The sequence below is a fragment of the Salvelinus alpinus genome, chromosome 1, assembly GCF_045679555.1.
Source record: "Salvelinus alpinus chromosome 1, SLU_Salpinus.1, whole genome shotgun sequence".
Taxonomy (NCBI): domain Eukaryota; kingdom Metazoa; phylum Chordata; class Actinopteri; order Salmoniformes; family Salmonidae; genus Salvelinus; species Salvelinus alpinus.
The window spans coordinates 48,971,102-48,991,062 of record NC_092086.1 but is presented as its reverse complement, the minus strand read 5'-3'; the positions used below and the strand labels follow the sequence as shown (position 1 = coordinate 48,991,062).

The 19,961-nt window shown below is 46.3% G+C and overlaps 1 protein-coding gene across 1 annotated transcript in view; it reads right to left on the bottom strand.

Moving 5' to 3' along the window:
• LOC139562215 (inactive phospholipase C-like protein 2) overlaps positions 1 to 19,961 on the bottom strand; it is a 129,616-nt gene that overhangs the window by 11,487 nt on the left and 98,168 nt on the right. Inside the window, exons 21-23 of the mRNA XM_071379731.1 lie at positions 12,844 to 13,047; positions 10,104 to 10,179; positions 211 to 320 (exon numbers count right to left, since the gene is read on the bottom strand). Coding sequence (XP_071235832.1) covers positions 211 to 320; positions 10,104 to 10,179; positions 12,844 to 13,047 — 390 coding nt within the window. The remainder of the gene's footprint in view (positions 1 to 210; positions 321 to 10,103; positions 10,180 to 12,843; positions 13,048 to 19,961) is intronic.

Here is a 19,961-nt window from a genome sequence, read left to right as displayed (position 1 = left end):
GTTGCAAATCAATTAACCTTGTGAACTTATGCAGACTGAGGCAGTATTTCTAACGAATGACGCACTAGCCATACATTGCTAGTGTTATGTTGACAAAGTGTGTGGATGTACACTATACAGTACACTATCCATTAGTCTTTAATAGTACAGTATCTTGTCAAAGAGTTTCCTGTGTTTTAGGACGGATGGATGGATGTATTGTACTCATACCTTGAGGACGGTGATGTTCCAGGCGTAGCTCTCCATGGCTTTCTGTAGCTTCCGGCCCTTCAGGCCCTCCTTCGCCCCGATCCTGTGAAGGTCCACATGGAAGTCCAGTCCTGGACAAACACAAAGGTGAATAGTGAATGGACTGTTCATAAGGTACAGGCAGCCAAGGTCAGAGGGGTTAGGATAAAGCGGAAGTCGAATTTCGGTTGGACCTTGTGTCCATTTGGACAATAAAACAATGTTATTCATCTTCAGCTGTAGGGCTTGCTGTACCATCACCCCCCCCCCCCCGGACGGTCCCATGGCCTGTAGGGTGTACTGTACCATCACCACCCTGGACGGTCCCATGGCCTGTAGCGTGTACAGTACCATCACCCCCCTGGACGGTCCCATGGCCTGTAGGGTGTACTGTACCATCACCACCCCCCCCCCCCCCGGACGGTCCCATGGCCTGTAGCGTGTACTGTACTATCACCACCCTGGGCGGTCCCATGGCCTGTAGGGCTTGCTGTACCATCACCCCCCCCCCCCCCCCCGGACGGTCCCATGGCCTGTAGGGTGTACTGTACTATCACCACCCTGGACGGTCCCATGGCCTGTAGGGTGTACTGTACCATCACCACCCTGAACGGTCCCATGGCCTGTAGGGTGTACTGTACCATCACCACCCTGGACGGTCCCATGGCCTGTAGGGTGTACTGTACCATCACCACCCTGAACGGTCCCATGGCCTGTAGGGTGTACCTTACCATCACACCCCCCCCCCCCCCCCCCCCCGGACGGTCCCATGGCCTGTAGGGTGTACTGTACCATCACCACCCTGGACGGTCCCATGGCTTGTAGGGTGTACTCCACCATCACCACCCTGGACGGTCCCATGGCCTGTAGGGCTTACAGTACCATCACCACCCTGGACGGTCCCATGGCCTGTAGGGCTTACAGTACCATCACCACCCTGGACAGTCCCATGGCCTGTAGGGTGTACTGTACCATCACCACCCTGGACGGTCCCATGGCTTGTAGGGTGTACTCCACCATCACCACCCTGGACGGTCCCATGGCCTGTAGGGCTTACAGTACCATCACCACCCTGGACGGTCCCATGGCCTGTAGGGCTTACAGTACCATCACCACCCTGGACAGTCCCATGGCCTGTAGGGTGTACTGTACCATCACCACCCTGGACGGTCCCATGGCTTGTAGGGTGTACTCCACCATCACCACCCTGGACGGTCCCATGGCCTGTAGGGCTTACAGTACCATCACCACCCTGGACGGTCCCATGGCCTGTAGGGCTTACAGTACCATCACCACCCTGGACAGTCCCATGGCCTGTAGGGTGTACTGTACCATCACCAGCCCGGATGGTCCCATGGCCTGTAGGGTGTACTGTAACACACCACCCTAGACGGTCCCATGGCCTGTACTGTACTGCTGTAAATCTGTCCACTGCCACTGGATTGACACTGACTTCTACAGTACACAGCTACTGTAATGCTGAGTACAGCTGCTTCCCTGGACACTTTTTCACAGTTTGAGGACAAAGTCTAAGTACAGAGCAACTTCCCACTAAAAAGATATGTCCCTACCCTTCATGTCCTGTGCTCCACTTAAAAAGTCCCCTCAACAAAGTATGCCATCGCCATTCCGGTTCCCCATGGCACACATTGGCACGCCCATTTCTCCATTCCTCCTGCAGAGCCACCCCTTGACAGGCACACGCCCATAAAACCCCACACACCGCCACAGTTCAGTGGCTGAGAATCACCCTAGCCGAGACGCATGGAGAGCAAAACAAGAGAGGGAACGAGAGAAAGATATTATTAGTGAGCTGCTTCTGAGCAGTGTGTAACTGGGGCACCCAGGGGTTATAAATAGCGATACTCACAACAATAATAACGGTGAGCAACAATAAGTGTCTAGCCAGAGGTCATTTCTCTCTTTCTCTCTCTCTGTGCTCAGCCTTCTGACACGCTCTCCTCTCATCCATCCGTCCACTTATCTAGCCATCTCTCTCTCGCCTGGCTTACTGTACTGCTGTTCTTTCAAAGTGATAATAATCCCTGTTGTTATATTAAGCTCTTTTGTTCCCATTTACTTGACGATTGAATATTTTTGTACCGTGTTTCCACGAGCTGTCAGTGAAATGAATCAGTGAGATATCATATCCTGAACCTCAAGCCGTTCATTTATCTCCTTTATATTCGCAACAAAACCAAAAGTAAAGGTGTCCGACTCAGTTCTTAAAAGGGGAGATCTGTAGTTGCTACATCCATTTTTGGATTTATGAATTTATATATATTTATATATATACCCGTTCATTCTTGAAGAATATATCATATAAATGAGCTTAGTTCAATTGTCAAATCCAATCAGAACCCAAAATATAAGCTTGTTTTTACCAATGTTTGTAAACATTATACATGTAAACAAACTCTGCATAGCCTCATAACATGCTTAAAAATCTATTTTGTATATATTGGATGGTCAGTCCTTGCATCCATAGCTCTGTCTATGACTTTAAGAGTGCTTACATTTTTCTCCGGGCCCACCCCTCAGCTTGAGGAACCTTGTGGCACACAGCCTCTCGGACCATTTCATTTCCCAATTGTCCTTTTCCCTTCCAGTGGCACACTTGTCATTTTGAACTGTCACTTCAAGTAATGCACCCCTATGGCATACTCTACTCTATCACGGCTCAGTCTCACGCTTTGCTTCTCGTGTGAAGAGAGAGAGAGAGAGTGAGAGAGAGACAGGCATGTCAGTACTGGGACGTGTTCAGAGAGAGACAGACGACAAGATCATCTCTCTGCATGCACCTACACACACACACCTATGCTCCATATACACATAGGGAAAGGGGGGTTGAATGCAACTGAAATGTGTCTTCCGCATTTAACCCAACCCCTCTGAATGAGAGAGGTGCGGGGGGCTGCCATAATCAACCTCCACGTCTTTGGCGCCCGGGGAACAGTGAGTTAACTGCCCATTTCAGGGGCAGAATGACAGATTTTTACCTTGTCAGTTTGGGGATTCGATCCAGCTACCTTTCGGATACTGGCCCAGCTACCTTTCGGATACTGGCCCAACACTCTAACCACTAGGCTACCTGCCGCCCAAGGCGAGGAGAGAAACAGGGGGAGAGATAAGAGTGAGTAGTAAAATAGAGCAAAAGAGGAGTGAGAAAACGGGACTAAGGAGAGAAATGAACAGAATGGAGAAAAAGGCAGAACCACGAGAGAGAGAGAGTAACAGAAATCAAAAAAGAGAGGCTCCGAGCCGAGCTTCATGTGCTGCGAGGGAGGGATCAGCCAAAGCCGGATTTCATCCCAGGACACCACAGAGAATGGGATTTTCTCTGTCCGGAACGGCGGCATTGACTAAGAAAAGACAGGGATCTCTTTATCCCCTGCATTTCCATGGTAATGGGATCCATGGTGAGAGGCTGCTAACCATACCAACGCAGCCAGAGGAGGCGGAGAATCTCACCAAGGGACAGAGAGGGGGAGGGGAGGAAGGGATATCAATAAATAAACATAGACATGTCCATGCAGCCTTTTTCCTCCTACCTCCTCCTCCCTCCTCCATCAGTCCTCCTGCCCTATACCCACGCTAGCTAACGCCAGTCTACTGCTGCTGTCCCTCTGGTGCCAGGGCTGGAAAAGCCCATTAAAACTGGTGATATGAACTCCGTGGTTCTCTTAAACATGATCGCAGGATTTGAATAAGCAATTCTAGGGGTATATACATGATGTGTATGTTATGAAAAGCAACATGTATGCACGTCCACACACATTCATGCAGTCACGTGTGCACACAGCCACAGATAGCATCTGTGCGCCAGAACGTATGTCACAGATGCCTGTGTGGTCGTTCATTGGTCTGTGTTGTGGTGAGCCCTGGGGGTTTATCAGGCAGGCACCTCTGTAGGTGCATGCAGAGAGGAGTTAGCGGGGACATCTTGTCGCCTCACGTCCCGCCTCACATCCCGCCTCTCACTCTCTCTCATCAACACATCAGCACCACTCCCCAAATTAAATTGATTAGAAGCAATAATGGCTGGGCATAATGATCACAGAGAGGGGGTGGAGGAAGGAGGACAGAGAGAGTAGGCATTCAAACAGAGTGCCGTTTTCTCTACCGCATATAAACTCAGCAAAAAATGAAACGTCCCTTTTTCAGGACCCTGTCTTTCAAAGATATTTCGTAAAAATCCAAATAGCTTCACAGATCTTCATTGTAAAGGGTTTAAACACTGTTTCCCATGCTTGTTCAATGAACCATAAACAATTAATGAACATGCACCTGTGGAACGGTCGTTAAGACATTAACAGCTTACAGAAGGTAGGCAATTAAGGTCACAGTTATGAAAACTTAGGACACTAAAGAGGCCTATCTACTGACTCTGAAAAACACCAAAAGAAAAATGCCCAGGGTCCCTGCTCATCTGCGTAAACGTGCCTTAGGCATGCTGCAAGGAGGCATGAGTACTGCAGATGTGGCCAGGACAATAAATTCCAATGTCCATACTGTGAGACGCCTTAGACAGCGCTACAGGGAGACAGGACGGACAGCTGATCGTCCTCGCAGTGGCAGACCACCTGTAACAACACCTGCACAGGATCGGTACAGCCGAACATCCCACCTGCGGGACAGGTACAGGATGGCAACAAAAACAGCCTGAGTTACACCAGGAACGCACAATCCCTCCATCAGTGCTCAGACTGTCCGCAATAGGCTGAGAGAGGCTGGACTGAGGGCTTGTAGGCGACGTTATAAGGCAGGTCCTCACCAGACATCACCGGCAACAACGTCGCCTATGGGCACAAACCCACGTGTCGTTGTTGCCGGTGATGTCTGGTGAGGACCTGCCTTACAATGTCGCCTATGGGCACACACCCACGTGTCGTTGTTGCCGGTGATGTCTGGTGAGGACCTGCCTTACAATGTCGCCTATGGGCACAAACCCGCGTGTCGTGTCTCCGTGGGGCTGCTGAGAGCCCAGCCATGTGTGTCACAGGAACATAAAGCCGCTTCAGCTTCCTGTGTTTGTAGCTCCTTCGCTATGCACTTTTTATTTTTCCATTCCATTTCGTTCCGTCTGGCCAAGCAATAGCAAAACAGCCCCCTTGTCAGAAAGCATGAGCATGGGATGCAGAGGCATGGGATGGCTGCAGGACATGTCTTTTTACGACTGGGCTGGGTGAAGGGTGGAGGAGGGTGAGGGTGAGGGAGGGAGCTGGGTGTTAGAGAAAGTGTTATGTTATGAGGCTGAGGGCCCATAGGGGTTCTTTTTTCCCCGTATCCCCACCCCCAATGTTTTCTTATTACATAACCCACCCCTTGACATCCCACTACTGACACCAACACACAGCTGTGTGACTGTATAGCTGTGCAGTTACTGGTGGGGTTTCAGCCATGCTTAGCCCAGGGCTTCTTATGGGGCTGTTCTATGGAGGAGCGGGGGAGTGCATTCTGATTCAAGCCCAGCTTTCATGCTCCACCCCTGGGTAAACGGGAAGCACGACACTGGCACAGAGACATGGTGCTGCCCACATGGAGGTGGCTGGGCATGGGCATGAGCCTGCTACTGTGTGACTGTGGGGAGGCTTGTGGGGTGCAGGCTCGCATGTTGCTTCAGTGTCTGCTGAATTGTTTGAAAGTCCCCCCAACCATCTCAGTATCACTCTTACACACTCTCTCTCACACACACACACAATTTAGGGGACCTAAAATTAATTTCCATTCACAATCCTATTTTCCCTAAAACGTAACCCTAATCCCAACCTAACTCCTAACCCTAACCACTAAACCCTTAACCTAAATCTAAACCTAAGACTAATGTCCCCACGAGGGAGAATTTAGCTTGTTTTACTGTCCTTGTGGAGACTTTTGGGGATTTTAGGTCCCCACAAGGATAGAAGAACCAACCAATACACACACACACACACACACACGGGTCTAGCTTTACCACAGAGTGTGTCTTCAGTGTGTCGTCAGTGTGTCTTCAGTGTGTCGTCAGCGTGTAAGCCTTGTCTCTGCCTGGTTCAGTTAACATATGGATGTTTTTCATTCTATCCACAGTTCATTCTGAATATTATATATATAGTGCCTTCAGAAAGTATTCAAACCCCTTGATTTATTCCCACATTTTGTTGTTACAGCCTGGATAAAAAATGGATGAAATGTATATATATATATGAAATGTTTTTAGACATTTTTGCACATTTATTGAAAATTAAATACAGAAATATCTAATTTACATAAGTATTCACACACCTGAGTCAATACATGTTAGAATCACCTTTGGCAGTGATTACAGCTGTGAGTCTTTCTGGGTAAGTCTCTAAGAGCTTTGCACACCTGGATTGTACAATATTTGCACATTATATATATTTTTTTAAATTATTCAAACTCTGTCAAGTTGCTTGTTGATCATTCATTGCTAGACAGCCATTTTCAAGTCTTGCCATAGATTTTCATGCCGATTTAAGTCAAAACAGTAACTAGGCCACTTAGAAACATTCAATGGTGTCTTGGCACGCAACTCCAGTGTATATTTGGCCTTGTATTTTAGGTTATTGTCCTGCTGAAAGGTGAATTTGTCTCCCAGTGTCTGTTGGAAAGCAGCTTTTCCTGTAGGATTTTGCCTGTGCTTAGCTCTATTCCGTTTATTTTTATCCCAGAAAAACTCACTAGTCCTCGCCGATGACAAGCATACCCATAACATGATGAAGCCACCACCATGCTTGAAAATATGAAAGTTTTACTCAGTGATGTGTTGTGTTGGATTTGCCCCAAACATAACACTTTGTATTCAGGACATAAAGTTAATTTCTTTGCCACTTTTTTTTGCAGTATTACTTTAGTGCCTTATTGCAAACAGGATGCAAGTTTTTGAATAATTTTACTCTGTACAGGCTTCCTCCTTCTCACGCTGACATTTAGGTTAGTATTGTGGAGTAACTACAATGTTGTTGATCCATCCTCAGTTTTCTCCTATCACAGCCATTAAACTCTGTAACTGTTTAAAGTCACCATTGGCCTCATGCAACTGAGTTAGGAAGGACGCCTGCATTGGAAAAACCTCCCTGGTCTTTGTGGTTGAATCTGTGTTTGAAATTCACTGCTCGACTGAGGGCACCTTACAGATAATTGTATGTGGGGTACAGAGCTGAAGAAGTCATTCAAAAATCATGCTAAACACTATTATTGTACACAGAGTGAGTCCATACAACTTATTATGTGACTTGTTAAGCACATTTTTACTCCTGAACTTATTTACGCTTGTCATAACAAAAGGGTTGAACACTTATTGACTCTAGACATTTCAGGTTTTCATTTGTAATCTATTTGTAAAACTTTCTAAGAACATAATTTCACCTTGACATTATGGGGTATTGTGTGTTGGACAGTAACACCACATCTCAATATAATTCATTTTAAATGCAGGCTGTAACACAACAAAATGTGGAAAAAGTCAAGCGGTGCGAATACTTTCTGAAGGCACTGTATATAAATATATACTGTACACTCCCCTACGCATTTATTTGGCCAGTGAAGCTAAAACATTTAATTTGGCTCTATACTCCAGCTTTTTGGTATTATATGTACTATAGTACAGAATGTCGCCTATTATGTAAAGGTATTTTCATACATATCTGTTTTACCGTTTAGAAATGAATGCACTTCATGTATCTAGTCATAAGTATTTGGACAAATTCACTTACAGTGTCTTTCATTTAGTCAAAATGTTTGCATTTGGTCTCATATTCTTAGCACACAATGATTACATCAAGCTTGTGACAACGAAGTTGTTGGATGCATTTGCAGTTTGTTTTAGTTGTGTTTTGGATTATGCTGTGCCCAATAGAAATGAATGGTAAATAACATATTGTGAAATTTTGGAGTCACTTTTATTGTAAATAAGAATAGAATATGTTTCTAAACACTAATAAATGAATGTGGATACTACCATGATTACAGATCATCCTGAATGAATTGTGAATAATGATGAGTGAGAAAGTTACAATGTCAAAGATCATACCCCCAAGACATGCAAACCTCTCACCATTACCAGGGAGGTTAGCATTTTTTGGGGGGGATGCTATTTATGCCTCTTTAACAAAGCTGGAGTCTGACAATTTGTTGGGCCTTCCTCTAACACTACCTGGTATAGAGGTCCTGGATGGCAGGGAGCTCGACACCAGTGATGTACTGGGCCGTACTCACCACCCTCTGTAGTGCCTTGCGGTTGGGTGTCTTGCAGTTGCCGTACCAAGCGGTGATGCAGCCAGTCAAGATGCTCTCAATGGTGCAGCTGTAGAACTTTTGGAGGATCTGAGGGCCCATGCCAAATCTTTTCAGCCTCCTGAGGGGGAAGGGAAGTTGTAGTGCCCTCTTCAAAACTGTGTTGGTGTGTGTGAACCATGTAAATTACTTAGTGATGTGGAGGAACTTGAAACTCCCGACCCGCTCCACTACAGCCCCATCGATGTGGATGGGGGCGTGCTCGCCCCTCCGTTTCCTGTAGTCCACGATCAGCTCCTTTGTCTTGCTGACGTTGAGGGAGAGGTTGTTTTCCTGGCACCACACCGCCGGGTCTCTGACCTCCTCCCTACAGGCTGCTTCACTGTCCAAATAAATACGTTAGGAGGTGTACACGTGTGCACTTGCTGCTTGTTTACGTGCATCTGTTTAATATCCATGAGCTTACCTGTGCAGAATGTACTATCTGTGTTATGTCTCGCCTTCGGAGGTGGGCAGATACAAATACCGCAGGTAAACAAACATAATGATGATAAATCAGGAATCCTGATGCATCTTTATCTTATCTTCTCTGCCATTTAGGAGCGCTGTCTGTCTGCAGCCGCTCAGTACTGCAGTGGGGCAACCTGCAATTACAGCTCCACGCAGAGGATGGGGAGCCAGGAGAAAGACAATCATTGGCCCCCTAATTTGGAGCCATTTTGTACTTAAAAGATCTCATTATATTCAATTACAACCACGCACCAAAAGCCTTAGTCACCGCTATTGTCCACAAGCCGTTAAAAGCCTATCTATTACTGTCCTTCCTGTCCTCTCTGCTCTTTTTAAGGGAATATTTCAGTTCATTCACTCCTCTTGTTCCATTCAATGCCGTCTTGCTCGGTGAGTGAATTCACATGCCGACTGACGTGTTAACTACCCAGGGCTGAGTCCCTGAAGATAAATGGTAAATGACTGGATGACGACAGCAATAGCGATGACAGTGACTATGATGAAATCCCCACATGGATTTCTATCTCCTGGGCCAGCAGCATTCCATCCTGCATTCCACTGCTGGCTTGCCTCTGAAGCTAAGCAGGGTTGGTCCTGGTCGGTCCCTGGATGAGAGACCAGATGCTGCTGGAAGTGGTGTTATAGAATATCTCATTGCCTTGTGTAGGGGGCTGTCGTTCAGATGGGATTTTAAAATGGGTGTCCTGACTCTCTGTGGTCACTAAAGCTCCCATGGCACTTATCGTAAGAGTAAGGGTGTTAACCCTTGTGTCCTGGCTAAATTCCCATCTGGCCTTCATACCATCATGTCCACCGAATCATCCCCAGCTTCCAATTGGCTCATTCATCCCCCTTCCTCTCCCCTGTAACTATTCCTCAGGTCATTGCTGTAAATGAGAATGTGTTCTCAGTCAATTTACCTGGTAAAAGAATGTAATAGAAAGACTGATCAGAGACCAGTTTGGGATGGGAGTGAGGGCGGGCAGTGTTATGCCCATGTTTGTCTGGGTTTGGTGAAGCTCTGACCCGTGGCATAGACTGGTCCAAGATCTGTTTGTGCTGTCTTGCTGACCTTAGGAGACAGCACTTTACCAGGCTATGTCACTGGTAAAGTGAATACTACAAAGCCTTACCTGCCCGTTGTGCTTGTGTAAGCTTGGAGTAGACCACATCAGCTGACTCAATCAGCGTCCGGCTCGTCTGAATCATCTACAGAGAAATAAACAGGGGACAAGATGAGGCAAAAGGAAGTGAGGTCGTACAGTATCAAGCAATTCCTGTGTCGGAGGGGGACTTCTTATGTCATGAGTCCTACTGTAGGCTAAACAGGACAATGGAAACACTACCTCTTAGTAAAGAATAACACAGAATTATCATTGAATGTACGCATAGCCAAACATGGGGGAATACCATAGGAATAATGAATAACAAAGTCTGGAGGGAAATACTTCTCAGAGACATTCGATGGAAGAGAAAGAGGGTACGTCAACATTTCTCAAAGTCCTTTGATCATTTGTTCTTTATACACTTTTTTCTCCCTCTGCTATGCCCAGACCCTGGGAATCACACCCACAGAGATAGAGACAGACAAAACACACACACCCACACACACAGAGTCAGACAAAACACATGCACCCACACACACACAGTCAGACAAAACACATGCCCCCCCCCCCCCCCCACACACACACACACACACAGAGTCAGACAAAACACATGCACCCCCACACACACAGAGTCAGACAAAACACATGCACCCCCACACACACAGAGTCAGACAAAACACATGCACCCCCACACACACAGAGTCAGACAAAACACACGCACCCCCACACACACACACAGAGTCAGACAAAACACACGCACCCCCACACACACACACAGAGTCAGACAAAACACACACACGCACACACACACACACACACACACACACACACACACACACACACACACACACACACACACACACACACACACACACACACACACACACACACACACACACACAGAGTCATGTGGTGATACAGTAGGACAGGAGGTGAGAACAGTCTGGTTGCATCCTAAATGACACCTTGTTCCATATTTAGTGCACTACTTTTGACCAGGGCCCATTGGGCTCTGGCCAAAAGTAGGTCACTACATAGAGAATGGGGTGCCATTTTGTGATGCAGCCCCCGTCTGGTCCCCTACCTGTGTTCCTGGAAGCATTGAGCCAGCCTTACAGCTTTAGCCCAGTTCCAATCCCCAACCCTGTGACCTGAACTGAAAACCTTCTGCTTTTACAGCCTCTCCCTCCCACGTACAGTGAGAAGCGGCTGGCCTGACCCAGCAGTCAGAGCACAGAGACAAGAAGCAGGCCACTGTGTGTGGGCTGGTACAGGGCCACTGGCCCTGGGATCATATTGGTCAGCAGACAGGACAGGGGGCTGGCTCCCATTGGCTCAGGCTGAGCTGGGTCTCTCTGGCCTGGCCTCAGGGGCACTGACCACAGAGTTCGAATCTGCTGATGCTCAGTTCACTCCTAGGTTACGGCGCCTGCGTCCAACCAGCCCACGTGAGTACAACCATGAATGTGTTAATGGCTAGGGCTGGTACACACACACACACACACACACACACACACACACACACACACACACACACACACACACACACACACACACACACACACACACACACACACACACACACACACACACACACACACACACACACACACACACACACACACACACACACACACACACACAAACGGATACGCACACACCCGCACACACTGGAGCCTCTGTTCTTGAGATTGGGGCGTGTGCCAATGGACTAATCTTTGGAAGCACACAGTAACACTCAGCTGACTGACCCTGTGCTCAGGACAGGCAGCCTCTGTCTCAGACATACTCAGCCTCACTGTAGATTCATCTCCTCAGCTTTCGGGACTCTGCTAGCTGACACTGGGAGGCTGGGAGCACAGGAATGTTGCAATGGAACAGCAGCGGAATTATTTTTAGGCCCTTCATTTAGGCTCTTCATTAAAGCCCTTCACATGTGAATGTAATGTACCGGGGCCATAAGAGGTACTCAAAGACAAGCACACCCAGGGAGAAAGCTGATTAAAATATAAAGCTATTTAGAGCCTCAGCTATGGAACTTATATGAGGTTGTTACACTCTAGGTGTCAGCAATAGGAGTGACTGGGATATGAACAGTAATGTCATGTAGCTACAACACCACAACAGCTCTCTGATGACCCAGTTCAACAGGTCAAACCAATCTCCATCAGGGGGGTGGAATAGTGGGGTGTTGACTTGCTCTGAGCGCTGGGGGGACTTTAACCACCCCTGTGTTGGCCTGTACCAGTAGGTGCCTGGTGAATAATGAATAAGCTGGTTGTTATCACAGATCAGACAGCAGCCAGGATGGAGAGTGACGGCTTGGGGAGGCACAGGGCATGATGGGATGCCGTGCGGAAGCGCAGCAGGGTGAACTGCTCCGGGATGAGTTAGAGTTTATCACAGCGCTGCAGTAGCTATAGGAAATGGTTTGTTCACTCCCCGTGGTGGAGGTCATCTGTGGCATGTTTCCTTGCTGTGTCATAATGTGCTAACAACTTATAACATTTTCCAACACTGATATTATTATTTGAAGGCATGGTGTGCAACAGACTCTTAAGACTGTATAATGCACAAGGGTGTTGTAGCATGTTACCTTACCAGGTTGTGATGCGTTTTCATTTCATAGCACCTTTTAAGTGAATAACGTTCACACGCCTATTAACCGTCAATGAACGTTGCGTATCTCTCTGAATACAACATCGACCGCAACAGAACGGTAGCTCTGTAGTGTATGTTATGCCTATGTGGTGCTGCTATAGCGTACCATGTCGTAGGCGTTGAGGACCTTGCGGAGCAGCTCAGGGACGGGCCCTTGGGCCTCCATGGTGGGGTAGGCTTGACTCAGGTCCACGGTCACCCTGAGCGCTCGCTCGCTGTTCATCAGCCACGTGGACACGGTCAGGATACACTGCTTCATGTTGGCCGCCGGCGTCAGACCACACAGCTCCTTGAACGACACCATGGCATTCTGGTAAATAAACAGAGAGGATCATGGATGAGGGTTAGCATCACGGAATCTGTAAATATTGAAAGGGATTGTAAGGTAGCGGACCCAAGGGACAATTCAAACACAGAGAGGATGTCTCGTTGATTCTATGATAATCATTGGACAAGTTTACCATTATTACTACATTGCCCACAGCAACTTAAAAAACAATAATCATTGTGACCAAAATGTCCCACAAGACCGTACTCTACACATGAGATAAATGTGGTCAACCGTATCCTGATACTCTCCTCACGTCCGAGAAAACCTCAGGAGAGAAAGAACAGCCCTGATTGCGTTTGTGTTCATTAGTGAACCTAGCGGTTCCCATGACATCACAGCCTGCTCGTTCAGTGGTGCAACGCGGCCCAGGAGCCTCCACCGCAGGCTGCCTGGCCTTGCTCTGCTCCCAGCCTGTCTGGTCTCACATCCCCTGGCCTGGCCCTGACACAACGCCTGCCTCTCTGCCTGCACCTCCAGCACTGCGTGACTATTCACATCACAGCCCAGCATTGTTCTCTCCAGCATGGGAATCTGAGCCCTGATTCGGGCCCACCAGACTATTCACACAGTACATCACCATTCACTGGCCCACCCAAATAAACAGGGAAAGAAAAAAAGCAATGAGGGATGAAAGACAGAGACCAACATTGGAAAGATAGAGTGTGAAGGAAAGAGAGGGATAGAAAAGGGAGAAGGGAGGGAGGGAGAAAGAGAGACGAGTGGGGGAAATCAGTCGTAAGAGAAAGAGGAAAAGAGGGAGAAAAAAGGGAAAGCTAATAAAAGAAGGATGGTGAGAAACAACAGACTGAGGGAGGAAGAGTGTGTGGTGATGGTGTTTGGGAAGCGGTCAACAAACCAGACAGTGTAGGCCAGGCAGTGTGGGAACGGGGCTGTGTCCCCTGCAGGACCTCCAGCCCAGGAGAAAGGCTCTTTTCTCCCCCTGGAGGATGGCTGTCATTTTGTGGGCTGACCTTCCTGGACATAGGCATCTGTATGCACACACAGCCTCAACTAAAGCTATTGACACCCTTCGGCTGAGGAAGCAGAGCCAAGGAGAGCAGCTTTTACTGTTGAATGGGGAAATGGAGGTGACATGTGTATGGGTTTACTCACTGTGGTGTAGGTGTAGATGTGTGTGGGTGCACGTGCCAGTGTGTGCGTTTGCGGAAGAGTGTGTGTGTTTGTGTATGCATGCGTGTGTTTCTGCTCGCCTGTGTGTGCGCATAGTACACTTCTGTGTCTGTCTCTGTATGTTTGTGTGAGTACACGCCACTGTGAGTACACGCCACTGTGAGTACACGCCACTGTGAGTACACGCCACTGTGTGTGTGGTTGTTGTTGCTCTATAAACTCCATACTGTATCCAGACTGCAGGCAGGGCCACAGAACCAAACAGAACAGTTAGCCACCATCTTTAATTATCCTCATCCTTTCCTCCTCTACCCCTCCAACATGACATTCCCCAAATGAGAACTGCGTGTCTGGTTTCACTGCTGTTTTTGTTCCCCTCTTTCTCTCCCTTTCTTTCTCTTCCTCTCTCTCTCTCTTTCCCCCTCTCTCTCTCTAATCTCTTTCTCTCACTCTCCGGACTGCAGTTTGGAGTTGGGAGTGAATGCAGCAGGCCCTTTACTGGAACGCATGCCGCAGGAACAGAGTATGGGGCCGTCTGCCTGCTTGCCTGTTACAGTGTTCCAGTCAACACTGCAGGGAAACATACACAGTCATTTCTCTCTCTCTCCCTCTCTCTACATCTTGCTCTCTCTCTCTCTCTCTCTCTCTCTCTCTCTCTCTCAATTCAATTCAAGGGGCTTTATTGGCATGGGAAACATATGTTAACATTGCTAAAGCAAGTGAAGTAGATAATAAACAAAAGTGAAATGAACAAAAACAGTAAACATTACACTCACAGAAGTTCCAAAAGAATAAAGACATTTCAAATGTCATATCATGTCTATATACAGTGTTGTAACGATGTGCAAATAGTTAAGTTAAGGTACGAAAGGGAAAATAAATAAACAGAAATATGGGTTGTATTTACAATGGTGTTTTTTCTTCACTGGTTGCCCTTTTCTTGTGGCAACAGGTCACAAATCTTGCTACTATGATGGCACACTGTGGTATTTCACCGAGTAGCTATGGGAGTTAATCAAAATTGGGTTTGTCTTCAAATTATTTGTGGATCTGTATAATCTGAGGTAAATATGTGTCTCTAATATGGTCATCCATTTGGCAGGAGGGTAGGAAGTGCAGCTCAGTTTCCCCCTCATTTTGTGGGCAGTGTGCATATAGCCTGTCTTCTCTTCCTCAATAGCAAGGCTATGCTCACTGAGTCTGTACATAGTCAAAGCTTTCCTTAAGTTTGGGTCAGTCACAGTGGTCAGGTATTCTGCCACTGTGTACTCTCTGTTTAAGGCCAAATAGCATTCTAGTTTGCTCAGTTTTTTTGTTAATTCTTTCCAATGTGTCAAGTAATTATCTTTTCATGATTTGGTTGGGTCTATTTGTGTTGCTGTCCTGGGGCTCTGTGGGGTCTGTTTGTGTTTGTGAACAGAGCCCCAGGACCAGCTTGCTTAGGGGACTCTTCTCCAGGTTCATCTCCCTGTAGGCGATGGCTTTGTTATGGAAGGTTTGGGAATCACTTCCTTCTAGGTGGTTGTAGAATTTAATGGCTCTTTTCCGGATTTTGTCATTAGCGGATATCGGCCTAATTCTGCTCTGCATGCATTATTTGGTGTTTTACATTGTACATGGAGGATATTTCTTCAGAATTCTGCATGCAGTCACAATTAGGAAAGGGAGAGGTAAATCCTAAAGAACCTGAATGGATTTCCTGCCACTCCTACAGAGCCTCTCTGTAACTGCCAGTCTCCTCTCCCACTTTCCTCCTCTCCAATCCCCTGTGAGAGGAACACACTTCACTCTGCTATTGTTCACTCTCTGTCAGAGGTCACTGAAGTGTGATAATGCATTTCTTAATACAGGTGAATAAAGGTGAAATAAAAAAATAAAAAAAACATTCCATGCGTATTACGGGGTGTGACTGTAGGCCAAAAAAGAACAAATAATGTAATTTAACAGATGTTCTTATCCAGAGTGACTTGTGTGTGTTTACGTGTATGGCCAACATTTTAATTAAAAGACTGCACTATACTCCCGAGTGGTGCAGCAGTCCCAGGCTGTGTCACAACCAGCTGTGACCGGGAGTCCCATAGTGCGGCGCACATTTGGCTCAGCGTCGTCTGGGTTAGGGGAGGGTTTGGCCGGGGGGGCTTTACTTGGCTCATCGCGCTCTAGCGACTCCTTGTGGCGGGCCGGGGCGCCTGCAGGCTGACTTGGGTCGTCAGTTGAACGGTGTTTCCTCCGACACATTGGTGCAGCTGGCTTACGGGTTAAGCGGGAGGGTGTTAACTTCTTATGGCTGCAATCCCGTTAACGGGATGATATGACAACAGCCAGTGAAAGTGCAGGGCGCCAAATTCAAAAAACAGAAATCTCATAATTAAAACTCCTCAGACATACATGTGTCTTATACCATTTTAAAGGTAATCTTGTTGTTAATCCCACCAAAGTGTCCGATTTCAAATATGCTTTTCAGCGAAAGCACTACAAACGATTATGTTAGGTCACACCAAACCACAATAAGCACAGCCATTTTTCCAGCGAAAGATAGCAGTCACAAAAAGCACAAATAGAGATAAAATGTATCACTAACCTTTGATAATCTTCATCAGATGACACTCATAGGACTTCATATTACACAATACATGTATGTTTTGTTTGATAAAGTTCATATTTATATAAAAAAATCTGAGTTTACATTGGCGCGTTACATTCACTAGTTCCAAAAACATCGAGGGATTTTGCATAGCCACATCGTTTCAACAGAAATACTCATCATAAATGTAGATGATAATACAAGTTATACACATGGAATTATAGATATACCTCTCCTTAATGCAACCGCTGTGTCAGATTTCAAAATAACTTTACGGAAAAAGCAAACCATGCAATAATCTGAGACGGAGCTCAGAACAATAGTCAAATTAGCCGCCATGTTGGAGTCAACAGAAACCAGAAATTACATGATAAATATTCCCTTACCTTTGATGATCTTCAGCAGAATGCACTCCCAGGAATCCCAGGTCAACAAAAAATGCTTGATAATGTCCGTTATTTATGTCCAATTAGCTACTTTGGTTAGCGCGTTTGGTAAACAATTCCAAAGTCACAAAGCGCGTTCACTAAAACGTGACGAAATGTTCAAAAGTTCCGTAACAGTCAGTAGAAACATGTCAAACGATGTATTGAATCAATCTTTAGAATGTTGTTAACATATATCTTGAATAACGTTCCAACCGGAGAATTACATTGACTTCAGATGAGCGATGGAACTGAGGTCCTCATGTGAATGCGCGTGGTCAAAGAATGTTCACCTCATGGCAGTGGTGACTCATTCTACTCTCATTCGGCTCCCCTTCACAGTGGAGTCATCAGACAAAGTTCTACAGACTGTTGACATCTAGTGGAAGCCGTAGGAAGTGAATACTCATTCATATCTCGCTGTGATTTCAATGGATTTCAATGGTTTTCAATGGTTGAAACTCGACAAGCCTCAGAATTTCCACTTCCTGTTTGGATTTTTTCTCAGGTTTTTGCCTGCCATATGAGTTCTGTTATACTCACAGATATAATACAAACAGTTTTAGAAACTTCAGAGTGTTTTCTATCCAATACTAATAATATGCATATATTAGTAACTGGGACTGCGGAGCAGGCCGTTTACTCTGGGCACCTTTCGTCCAAGCTACTCAATACTGCCCCTGCGGCCATAAGAAGTTAAGGAGCGCGGTTTCGCGGGTCATGTTTCGTAGAGGGCGCATGACTCGACCTTCGCTTCCCGAACCTGTTGGGGAGTTGCAGCGATGAGACAAGATCGCAATTGGATATCACAAAATTGGGGAGAAAAGAAAAATAAAAGATTGCACTATACAGTATCAATCTGCATGTATGCATTTACGCATGAATGGGTGTGCTATTGTGGTGCTATTTTGGTGCTATTGAGGTGCTGTGACAGTGTGTGCTGATGTTTCTCTCATTACCATGCACCCTCAACACAGGCCTTTGTGAAGAAGACTTGAAGTCTACTTTAAGTCTCCCTTCTTTACTCTGTCCTGTGTGAGTCAGTGGCTGTGTGTCTCAGGGGAGAGGAGGCTCTTTATTGGAGCCCAGACTACACTGTGTGACGCTTCCAGCTGCCAGCTCTGGTCTCCTATACAGGTGGTAATATCATCCAATGGGATGGGGCTCCCCTCGTCTCTTGGTCCTCCTGCCCCTAGCACCACAACCTCTACCTTCACTTACAGTTGAAGTTGGAAGTTTACATACACTTAGGTTGGAGTCATTAAAAGTCATTTTTCAACCACTCCACAAATTTCTTGTTAACAAACTATAGTTTTGGCAAGTCGGTTAGGACATCTAGTTTGTGCATGACACAAGTAATTTTTCCAACAATTGTTTACAGACAGATTATTTCACTTATAATTCACTGTATCACAATTCTAGTGGGTCAGAAGTTGACATACACTAAGTTGATTGTGCCTTTAAACAGCTTGGAAAATTCCAGAAAATTAGGTCATGGCTTTAGAAGCATCTGATAGGCTAATTGACATAATTTGAGTCAATTGGAGGTGTACCTGTGGATGTATTTCAAGGCCTACCTTCAAACTCAGTGCCTCTTTGCTTGACATCATGGGAAAATGAAAAGAAATCAGCCAAGACCTCAGAAAAATAATTGTAGACCTCCACAAGTCTGGTTCATCATTGGGAGCAATTTCCAATCGCCTGAAGGTACCACGTTCATCTGTACAAACAATAGTATGCAAGTATAAACACCATGGGACCACGCAGCCGTCATACTGCTCAGGAAGGAGACGCGTTCTGTCTCCTAGAGATGAATGTACTTTGGTGCAAAAAGTGCAAATCAATCCCAGAACAACAGCAAAGGACCTTGTGAAGATGCTGGAGGAAGCAGGTACAAAAGTATCTATATCCACAGTAAAACGAGTCCTATATCGACATAACCTGAAAGGCCGCTCAGCAAGGAAGAAGCCACTGCTCCAAAACCGCCATAAAAAACAAAACTACGGTTTGCAACTGCACATGGGACAAAGATCGTACTTTTTGGAGAAATGTCCTCTGGTCTGATGAAACAAAAATAGAACTGTTGGCCATAATAACCATCGTTATGTTTGGAGGAAAAAGGGGGAGGCTTGCAAGCCGAAGAACACCATCCCAACCGTGAAGCACGGGGATGGCAGCATCATGTTGTGGGGGTGCTTTGCTGCAGGATGAACTGGTACACTTCTCAAAATAGATGGCATCACGAGGAAGAAAAAGTATGTGTAACGATCTTCTTCGTCTGATAAACAGGAAGGATCGGACCAAAACGCAGCTTGGGAAATGTTCATGCTTTATTGAAAACTGAACACTAAATACAAAATAACAAAGTGAATAAACAAAAATTGAAACAGTCCTGTAAGGTGCAACAACACAAAACAGAAAACTACCCACAAAACCAACATGTGTAACGGCAGCCTTCCCTCTCTTCACTAGAAGAGGGGGTGAAACAGGGATCGGACCAACACACAGCGTAGCCAGTGCTCAACATGTTTAATTAAACGAAAACAGTGAACACTTACAACGAACAAAATAACAAAATGTGGCAAACCGAAACAGTCCTATCTGGTGTAGAACACAAACACAGAGACAGGAAACAACCACCCACAATCCCCAACACAAAACAAGCCACCTATATATGATTCTCAATCAGGGACAACGATTGACAGCTGCCTCTGATTGAGAACCATATTAGGCTGGACACAGAAACAGACGAA